This window comes from Nicotiana attenuata, unplaced genomic scaffold, assembly GCF_001879085.1.
Source record: "Nicotiana attenuata strain UT unplaced genomic scaffold, NIATTr2, whole genome shotgun sequence".
Taxonomy (NCBI): Eukaryota; Viridiplantae; Streptophyta; class Magnoliopsida; order Solanales; family Solanaceae; genus Nicotiana; species Nicotiana attenuata.
The window spans coordinates 1,048,924-1,059,515 of NW_017670308.1; the positions used below are offsets into that span (position 1 = coordinate 1,048,924).

Consider the following 10,592-nt stretch of genomic DNA (forward strand, 5'->3'; position numbering starts at 1 on the left):
GGGGGGGGGCTTATATCTGTTGAAGATTCTAATGCTTTCCTGTCTTGCAGGCTTTGTTTATTGTTAATACGTTAGGTCATATACAATTAGATGAAGAGCTCCTGTTCTACCCACTCACATGCAATAACTTTGTTTCTTTTATTGGCTGATATAGTGAAAACTGGCCCTAGTCTTGCTGATGCTGCCTTGGGAAGAATTGCTCAGGGAACAAAGGTTCTAGCAGAAGGTGGCTATGATAAGATATTTCGCCAAACATTTGAGACTGTTCCTGAGGAGCAACTTCAGAATTCATTTGCATGTTACTTATCCACATCAGCTGGTCCGGTTATGGGAGTATTATATGTCTCCACAGCTAAGCTTGCATTTTGTAGTGATAACCCTCTCTCCTATAAAGCAGAAGACAAGACTGAATGGAGCTATTACAAGGTATGTTAGACTTTGTCCTTCAGTACTGGAAGCCCATACATGTGTTCAATTAATTATTGTCAGCCTAGAGCTGCACTAGTGACTATCACATATACTGCCTTTTCTGTAATTACTGCTGAACTTGATAGGTGATTGTTAGATTGGAGAACATCTCCACTTAATGCCAGCTTGGTGTAGGTTTTCTATAACTATGGGAAAATGTAGATGCTAATATTACTGGTGATCCATTCCTAGATGACAGGATGAGCAAGCATGATTTATTTAACTAACCTATCTCATCTTGTTGTAGTTTGCGTCACACTAAAATACGTGCTGTTTATGTTCAGTTTATGTAACTGCCTTAAAAGTTTTCCTGTCATATGGATTTTCAAGTAATTCTTAAGATAGTTGAAGGATGCCTTTGTGCGTAACAATTATCGTTTGTTAAAATGAGATTCAAGCATTGACATAAATATTATCTTCTGCAGCTTTGGATCAGAAAAGAGTTACTATGCTTTTCCTGCGTAGCGATCCCCTATAATCCACTTTAACATCCCAGCTTCACTTCCCAATCATTTGTGCTGCAGCACTTCGGTCTCGAAATATATTGTGTCACATGTTCATGAATCATCTTCATCTCTGGTCCAAATTTTCAAGAGTGTGTCCTTTTTCCTATTCCGCACCTCAATCATTATCATCCACTCTGTCCAACTAATTAGTGAAAATGATTTGAGAATGAGAGCTTTACTTGGAAATAATAATTTCATGCAAATCAGAAGCCACGGGAACCATCAGATAGGGTTAGAGGGTTCATTCTACTCATTTTAATGAATCTAGTGTCATCTAGTTGAAAAGGGGAAATAATTGTTAGTGATTCTTATATTACCTTCATATCCATATTCGCGTGTGTGTGTTGTGTCTACACTAGGTTTTGCAAAGGGAAAGAGAGTTTGGGAGGATGAAATTGGGTGCAATAGGGGTTTTGTAGAAGGTGGAACGGCGTTTGGAAGAGGGGGCCAGGGAGAAAGGAGGTTTGGCTAGAAATGGGAGAGGGTGCAGTATTGATGAGGTGGTGGCAGCATGAAGAGGTTACACGCTGTTTTTCTATAGTTAATTTGTACGGGAAATCATCGAAACACCCTTTATTCTATCATGTGAAAAACACATGCTCTTCCCATGGCCAAGTTTACAAAGAGGCAATAGAACTGGCAACTGGGGATAATTGAAACTTTGAGGTTAACAATCAACAGATAGGAATATTATTACACTTCACAAGATGCTCAAGAGCATTTGGTGCCATTTGCTATCATATGTATCTTTTTTTTCTGTCAAGCCAGTTGTTTTGCCCCCAGGTATTTTGGTTCTGTGGTAAAGTGCAACCAGTGATGTGTGGATTAGGCACACGTCATGAGTTCGAACCTTGACGCAGACAAGCCTAGTATTTAAGTGAAGAAAGGATAGAGGAGAGGGAGGAGAGGGTGCGTTATCCACCCAGTTTTGAACCGTGATTTATTAGAAAAACTCCATGTATATTAAAGTGAATTTTCACATGTCCATTGCATCTCCATGCTACCTAGTCGCGCTATTTTAATGTGAGCTACCTCATGGTAGCCTCTTTTTCCCTGAGTTCAGCGAAAACTGAAAATGTCCTCAAAGGCGTACTATTAAAGCGGAGAAATGCTTGCACAGCAAATATTCACTTTCTTCTGCTTCACTGCAGTTTTTTGTGAAGATAGTACTTCCTTAAACACTTCAGGGTATCTAGATAATCCCGAGAGTGCCCAGGTATTGCATTACTTAGTGTTAGATCATAAGGATCGAGGTGAAGGTATAGCCATAGACAGCTTGCAGACAGAAACTTCGGTTGAGAAACTACAATTACAGTGGTTGAGATGTGGAAAATTTGGGATAATTAGCTCTTGCAAAAGCTGTTTCTATACTGGAAAACAATGTTTTAGCTCGACTTGTGTATCACAGAGTCCATTCAAAGTGTAACACATCTGTTATCTCACTGCTTGTTTCCTTTAATGTTCGATGGCCGTTTTCTAGTTTGCATGAGTGTCATTTGTATCTCGTTCGATATCAACAGGTATTACCATCATTTAGAACCTTGGATGTTTCCTTGCGACACTAGTTTAGATATTTGTCAATACCTGCCAATTTAACATTACTTGCTGGGAAATCTAAGCTCATGTTACTTTTGAGTATTCATGTCTTATTCATTAACTGTTAGTTCATTTAGATAATGAGCATTATATATATATATATATATATATATATATATATATATATATATATATATATATATATATATATATATATATATATGTTTATGTGGTAAATAGGTCTGTAAGGTTTCATTTGTCATTATTCTTGTACTTAATTTTTTTCCATTTGACGAATCATTATTTGTACTCACATTTCTCACTTTTTACCATGAAATCTGCAGGTAGTTATCCCATTGCATCAACTTAAGGCAATTAATCCTTCATCAAGCAGGACCAATCCATCCGAAAGATATGTCCAGACTATATCTGTCGATAACCATGAATTTTGGTTTATGGGATTTCTAAATTACACTGGTGCAGTGAATTGCCTGCAGGAGGCACTACAAGCACGCAACTTAGTGTGAGTCTGCTCTTGATCTTAAATTTGGTTTATCTGAGAGGGCATAATTCATTATATGGAGTGGTCACTGTTGAAAATTGAAGATAAATATTAGAAAGAAACAGAAGTACTTGTCTGCCTAAATGAAATTTTCTGATATCCTTGGAAGTGAACTCAGATTTCATGGTATTCACTTGTGGATTATCTCTTTTGGCAGAGACAAGGTTAAAATGAACTGCTTCTCTCTCTAGTCTCTGTTGTATTGTATGCGAATATTTATGAACATAATTAGCAGTTTAACATGCCTAGCAATGCGAGGCACTTATAGTAGCTCCTACACATTTTTTCCTGTGCTATGATAGCTTGTTTTTGCCTTCCTTTCTCTTTCTTCTTACTGTTTGTTCAATTCACAATCGATCCTCACTGCATTTTGTATATTTTCATTCTCACACGCACCAACCCATGCATTAATCCAATGTTGGTCATGAGGAGTTTAAATGGAGTATATGGTTTGTGAGGATTCATATAGTCGATTTCAACTAGTTGTGGTTGAGGCGTAGTTTTTGGTCATGAGTTGTATGTATAGCATTTTTGGTTATAAAATGAATGATTGTGGAGAGCTGAGCTATAGAGATCCTATATTGACTTTAACATGCCCAAATCTATCCTCATTCAGTTACATGAGTGACATATAAAAGGTTTCTTTTACTTGTCCAATCTGCTAAGATTTTTGAGTGAAGGATTTAAAGGTATGAAAAAATGTATCCCTATTAGTTTATGCACCAAATTTAATACTATTTGAACTATGAAGTCACAAATTTAAGTTAGATCAGACATAAGTTACCAATAGTTAAGTACATTATGAGTTAGTGCAAACATTGAGTGGAGGTAACTATTTTCAAAAGTAACACCAAATAATAAAGTAATGCTGTAAAAAAGATTTGAATTCGCAACTAGGATGTTTTTTGAGGTAGTACTAAAGTCAAAGCAAAGAGTTGCTTTTCCATATGTGTGGAAGCTGGATGTTAAATGAGAAAGCATTTCTCACTGTCACCCTATTTTTAGCACTCAATTGACTCTCTTACATCTCTTTTAACTCAAAGTACGTCCAAAATGGGGCCAAAACTCTACTTCAATGAAGTCACCACTATATAGCCTAAAGCATTTGTTGCATCTTGCTGCCTTCACATGGCCCCAACAACTCATGTTCCCATCTCTATTTAATTATTTTCTTATTAGTTCATTTAAAAAAATGTATCTTTTTGCATTTTAAAGATTTTAAAAATTTTTATTGTGTTTTCGCAACATGTTTTTATAGCCACAAAATCTTGTAGCATATTTAAATCACAAGTATTTTTTTCCTAACTAGCTCCATACCCATCTAACTATGCCACATAAATTAAAACGGATGAATTAGATTTTTTTTCTTGTAGAATATTATTAAATGACATCAAAATTGCACCTTCCAATTATACTTTTTTTTTTTTGTCAAAGCCCCACATTCTAGATTAAGGTCGGTTTATATACTGAGAATAGAAGTGATTATACATGCAATTTCAGAATGTTTTTTTTTTTTTTTCCTATTAGCGATGTCTGATCTGAATAAGTCGTTTTTCTTTCTATCGATTCTTCAACCAATTTAGCGACATCTCTTCTCTGATCCTAAAGCCCTCTTAATCCCTTTAAAGAAAGAAAAAAAAGGGGGAAGATCTTCCTAATAAGGTACTTTTACATTATCAGCTCACTTAGAAAAAAATTATTGGTAAACTTTCTTAAAATGTGGGATTTATAACTTTAAAAAAAAAATGAGTTACCTGTTGTTACAATAGGAAAAAATGACTTGATGTAAACTTTTTTATACTAACCATGTATATACCAACTCTTGAAAAAAATGCCCTACCATCATGCTTCCAGAAAGGGATTATATTTGAGTTTCTTGTACGATATATCTATTTTAATTGGATTTAGAATATTAGTATCAGTACATCTTCCTCCTTTTACCCATTTATACCAAAATGTCAATTTAGGTGTAAACTTTCGTCAGCGAATTACAGTATCAGTCATTTATTATTTGTGCCACCCCTGCATGTAATTTAAGATGAAATCACGCAAAGCAATATCTTTAGAGTGGGTCCTCAACCTTCTCCTCGTCCTGTCTCTGTCAATAGAATTTAAGTGATCCTCATTGTTGCAATTAGTGTGCAAAAGTTATAGTTGTATCATCACTGTTAGCCCGCGCCAAAAACTATTTATATTTGATAGTCGAAAAGTGTATAAATTTTGTATAATTTTCATATATAATATACATAATGTATATATATACAAAAATATATATTTTTTGGCTATTATTTTTAGAGCGACTATACAGTGTCATTTTTCCAAAACTATATTGCATGGCACAAGAAAAACTTAAGAACTTACCTTAAGCCAAATAATTTAACTTTAATAGTTAAAAATTAAAATAAAAATGTATATCATTAGCCTGGTTGATAAATATCCATATAAAGGACACTTGTTCTCGCCATCCATTAATTTGGTCTAATATTAGAGACAGACCTATGTTGTAAAGAAAGGGGTCATCGGCATCAGAAAAGTTTAGTAAAATTCCATGTACATTGTATATATCTTTATAAAATATCGATATATTAGTAAATGATACTTACCTTTTATACAATACAGATTTTAGTTGAACGCAAAAATGAACTGATTATTTTTTTACTAAATGATTATAAATAGTGTAAAGCATAACAAAGGAATTATATAGTGTAACGTGTGATCAAGAAAAGCAATTGGCAAAGCAGTTCACAAAGAGGAAAAGACCAGGCCACAGAAAAGAGGAAAAAAAGGAGAATAATAATGGGGAGAAGAGGGTAACGTATGACAGAGAAGTATAGTGACATAACGAAAGAAAAAACTGATGTTTCCTGTCATATTTTATCTGTTTTTTACTGCAACTCCAAATGCAGAAGTATATGCTGGGGCTAGAGCTAGCTGCCTTGTATAATTGGTTTCCTTCCAGCTGACAATAACACAGAAAACTGAGAGAGTCTGAGTTTGTGAACCTCCCTTTGGTACTTGAGGGTGGGTAAGAAATAGAAACGGATTCAAGATTTGAAGTTTATGGATTTTTGCAACGATCTTAAATGAATGTACAACTACTAGATATTTGCGGTCAATATTTTACAATATTTAGTGGATCTCTTAATACTATATAAAATTTTGGACAAAAAGCTACTCCCTCTGTTTAAAAAAGATTGGCACTATTTCCTTATTAGTTTGTTCCAAAAAGATTGGCACATTTCAATATTTCCTTAATAGAAAGCATTTACAGCCACACAGATGTTATGGCAGGTTTCAGACCATAAGTTTCAACAGTTTTACAGCCACACAAATGATATGGGTTTTTTAAGACCACATATCTCAAAAGTCTTTCCTTTTTTATTAAAGTTTGTGCCAAGTTAAATTAAGACAATCTTTTTAAAACGGAAGGAGTACTAGGTTAAGGTGAACACATATGTGAGACTATAGATCCTCCCTTGGACCGGGGATATATAGTAATGAGCAATTTGGATAAATACTAATGCAAACTCGATGTTTACATGAAATTAAATAATACCATAAACACCCCAACCGCGGGAGATGGGTTAATTAAAATTTGAGGTAATGTGTTGTTACATGAGTGTGCAACACGCGATATGCCAAGTCATGCATCAATGTTAGTTGACGCACTTAATGTTATTACACTGTATTTGTAAAATAAATTCTGGAAATATAAATGAATATAAACAGTAATGAATATAAACAGAAATGACATAAACCAATTCGAGCCCACTGAATTCACAGTGTTCCCTTAAGGAATTTAATCCCCTCCTAATACCCAAGGTTATGGATTATTTCCTCCCAGGATAGAACGAATTACACACTGGTGTAGTGGTACTTCAAACCCCAGTGTTTCAGCGAACACAAAGTTCGGTAGCAAATCACACTTACTTTTTGTTTTGTTTTGATGCTAAAAGTATGCAGAAGAAGGAGAGGAAACTCAGAAAATTGTAGTTAAAATTCTGAGCAGAATAGTGTTGTATTTATAGCCAAAGTTGGGTCTCTTCAGAATGGCTGTTTATGCAAAACGCCCACAACATAAATGCCATTACATAAATGGCCATTTACTCAATAATAAAGAGGGAAAATAAAGAGGGAAAATTGAAGAGGGTAGTTACTTTTCTGTTACCAAAACAGAAAAACGGATTGAATTTAATATTAATATTTAATATTAATATTTTGTTATTAAAACAAATATTTAATAACATTTCTGTTAATATTTTACTATTAACAAATAAATTTGGTCCAAAAAGTTAATCAATCAATCATTTGACCAAATCCGAAGCCGAAGCCGAAGCCGAAGCCGAGCCGAGCGAGCGACGACGACGACAGCGCGAGGCTTGCCTTCTTCTCAACTCTTTAAGAGCTAGAAGAAGAGCAATTGCTTATATACCCATAAAAAACCTCTTCCTCTTCCAATATGGGACAATGCCCATTTGCCAAGGGAGGGGGAACTTAAAATTTCACTCAAAAATTTCATTTCCCTCCATTTCTCATTCACCCTCTTTTAAGTATTTAATATATTAATTAAATACCTTAAAAACCCAACACTTAATAGAGAGTTGAAGTATCTAGTTGGTCAATAGCTCAATTGGAATATCTATCTGATCGTTATGGACAACTTAATTCACCATAATAAAAATATTGTATTTATCAATTTTGTGTAAATACTAAGTGCTAGTAAATTTTTTGTCGCGTATTTTATCGGAAAGTATGTCTAGTCATAGGTCTTTCGATCCGAGGTGTCTATGTTTTAGAGATCACATGAATTTCGTCAGTACTCAGTGCCTTAAAGGACGTTTTTTGCAGTTCTGCAAACCTTACTGCAATTCTTGCTAACTTGTATACATGTAATAATTTCTTGCTCTTTTATAGCAATCTGTACTGTATTGTCTAATTTATTGATCAACGACATGTAAGAGCACATGTACGTGGGACTTGTTCAATCAGTTGAAAAGTTGAGGAGGGAAATATTTTTAGGGTTTTTCATTGGGAAGATTAGGAGCTAATTAACATTTAGGAGTCATTTGGTACAAGGATACAATAACAATAATAACAAATTCAGTGTAATCCCACAAGGCTTGGTACAAGGAATAAGGATAATAATTCCTGGATAAATTTTTAGATTGTAATTATCCCTTATTTGGTTATAGATATTAGCTAATCCCAGGATAAATTATATACTAAAATAGTGGGATTAGCTATCCAATATAGAAGGTGGGATAGCTAATCCCATGAAATATCTGATCACGTCCAACTATGCCTTATAAAAAGGACTAAGCGGTCGTTGCAAATATAATCCGGTTTACAAGTCCGGAGTCGAATCCCACAGGGAATTGACGTATTAATCACAACTTTTAGTTTCGCAAGAATTCAAGTAATCAACTTCCAAAAATATTGAAGAATGAATTCAGTGTTTACTAACTAATAACAAGGTAATTAAAGAGCTGTAAATTTACTACTAACAAAGCAAATGTTGTAAACAAGATTGGACAAGTCTAGGGTTACGATTTACCCTCTTATCAGAATCCTCTCTATTACGTCTCCTATAAATTCGCCTACATACTCTCTACTGATCATGAGCACTTTAGGTGTCGTAATTCTCTTCCGAGCAATTACAACAATTTATTAAACGTATTCTTCCGAACTACGCTAGCTAGCGTTATTTTACCGCTCACTAAGATCGCACCAAGGTTTCGTTATTCCTAATCCCACCTTTAAACCCTTTGTATTGATCCCTCATATACGTTAGGAGTAGTGTTGTTCAACAACTACCTAGATATGTACCATTTTCCAAGTAATTCACATTAAATAAGCATAGCCGATTGAGGGCCCTTCAATCAACCACAGTAATCACGTAGTTGAACGAGCAGAGAAAATCCAATGGCAAATTTATATAAACACAACAAAATTTCATCCTCCAACAGGTTCCATCAAACCCTAGAATAAAGAGTTTAGCTACTCATAATTATTTTCACAATCAAAATATAAGAATTCGTCATCAATGATAAAAAGGGGAAGAAGAAAGATAAAAACTCGTTTCCGAATCTTCCGTCTTGCTCCTTGCCTATTCTTGCCTTCAACATTCTTCTAAAAAACGAGATACCCTTTTTTTGGACGAGCTAGGCTTCATATAGGTCAAGGAAAGTCGCCTATGGAATTACAATTTTAGCCCTGGAATAATTTTTCTTGGAGAGACGTGCGCGGCCGCGCACCGGGGCAGGTTACCGCACATCTGGCCGCACACTTTGGCCAGTTTCTGCCTGACTTGCGCGGCCCAGTGCGCGGCCGCGCACCTGGGCAATTTTCTACACTCTTCTTTGTTCTTCTTTTTAAGTGCGCTAACCTCCTTCGCTCCTCTAACGAACTCCCAATTTACTCCGTAAGCTTTTACTTGACCTTCAACGCTCCATATTAGCTCAAAACGCTCCTTAACCTCATTGTAGCCCGAAACTTCTCCTGCAAAGCATAAAATACTCAATCAGAGCAATTTACTGCCATTTAACGCTCAAACATCAGTAAAGTGCAGCCAATTTAGAGTGCAAATAGTGGCCAAAATACATAGTTATAGCCTACTATTAATACCCCACACTTAAACCATTGCTAGTCCTCGAGCAATCAATCCACAATTTACATAGACACAACCTCACTAAGCGACTTTCCTAACTCATCACACCAAGAATATTTCAAATAGACTAAGCACATTAATGTAACATCTTCAGCTCAAGAATTGACTCACAAGCACCACGCATTATTCACAACTTACTCACTTACTCTAACATAGATATCCAGAATCACCTTTCCTTCATGAATCAAGTGCCCTCAAATAATAAAAGAGAATAGTTCCACAATCAATAAAATTCAAGAACAATTAGGAGCTCCAAGATAGACAAAATTCACTCACTCTCAAAAACGACATTCATGTGCCACAAAAGATGCACCATAGGCTTGTCCGTAGTGTACTACTCTAGTAATTGAGTTCATTGAGTCAAGGATCAAGTAGGACTTTTAACTGGTTGTAATATAGGCTGCGGAATGGGTAGGATATATTTAGATATAATAGTGACTACACCTCCCTAAGCACTTTAATACATACACTTTAGCAGTTGAAACTCCACAGTTATGTCAAACCATACTCCACCTTCAAATCAATATACATTAACTCCCAATTATTTAAGCACCTTTTCATCAAGAGTTACCACTTGTCAAGGAATATTTTTTTTCCACAGCAATACAACTATTTTTTCCTTTTCTTTCTTTTTCAATTCAAGTGGCTCTTACTTTTTCAAAACAATACACCTTTCTCCTTATTTCATTAGTTTCACTCAAAAGCCAAACCAACCACCCCACACTTTAACTTTTACAAAGTTCATAACAATTCAAGTGCTCATGAGAGGTGAAAAGGTTCAAATAGATGGTTAATTAAAACAAATGGGTAAGGCTTGTAATGTGGTTGCCAAAGAAATAGGATTATAGGCTCA

The 10,592-nt window shown here is 35.2% G+C and overlaps 1 protein-coding gene across 1 annotated transcript in view; it reads left to right on the top strand.

Annotated features, from left to right (window-relative positions):
* Nucleotides 1-3,390, top strand: part of LOC109237590 (GLABRA2 expression modulator-like) — an 8,685-nt gene extending 5,295 nt beyond the window's left edge. Inside the window, exons 3-4 of the mRNA XM_019403907.1 lie at nt 155-426; nt 2,855-3,390. Of these exons, the coding sequence (XP_019259452.1) occupies nt 155-426; nt 2,855-3,037 (455 nt within the window). The 3' untranslated portion in view covers nt 3,038-3,390. The remainder of the gene's footprint in view (nt 1-154; nt 427-2,854) is intronic.
* Nucleotides 3,391-10,592: the final 7,202 nt, after the last annotated feature.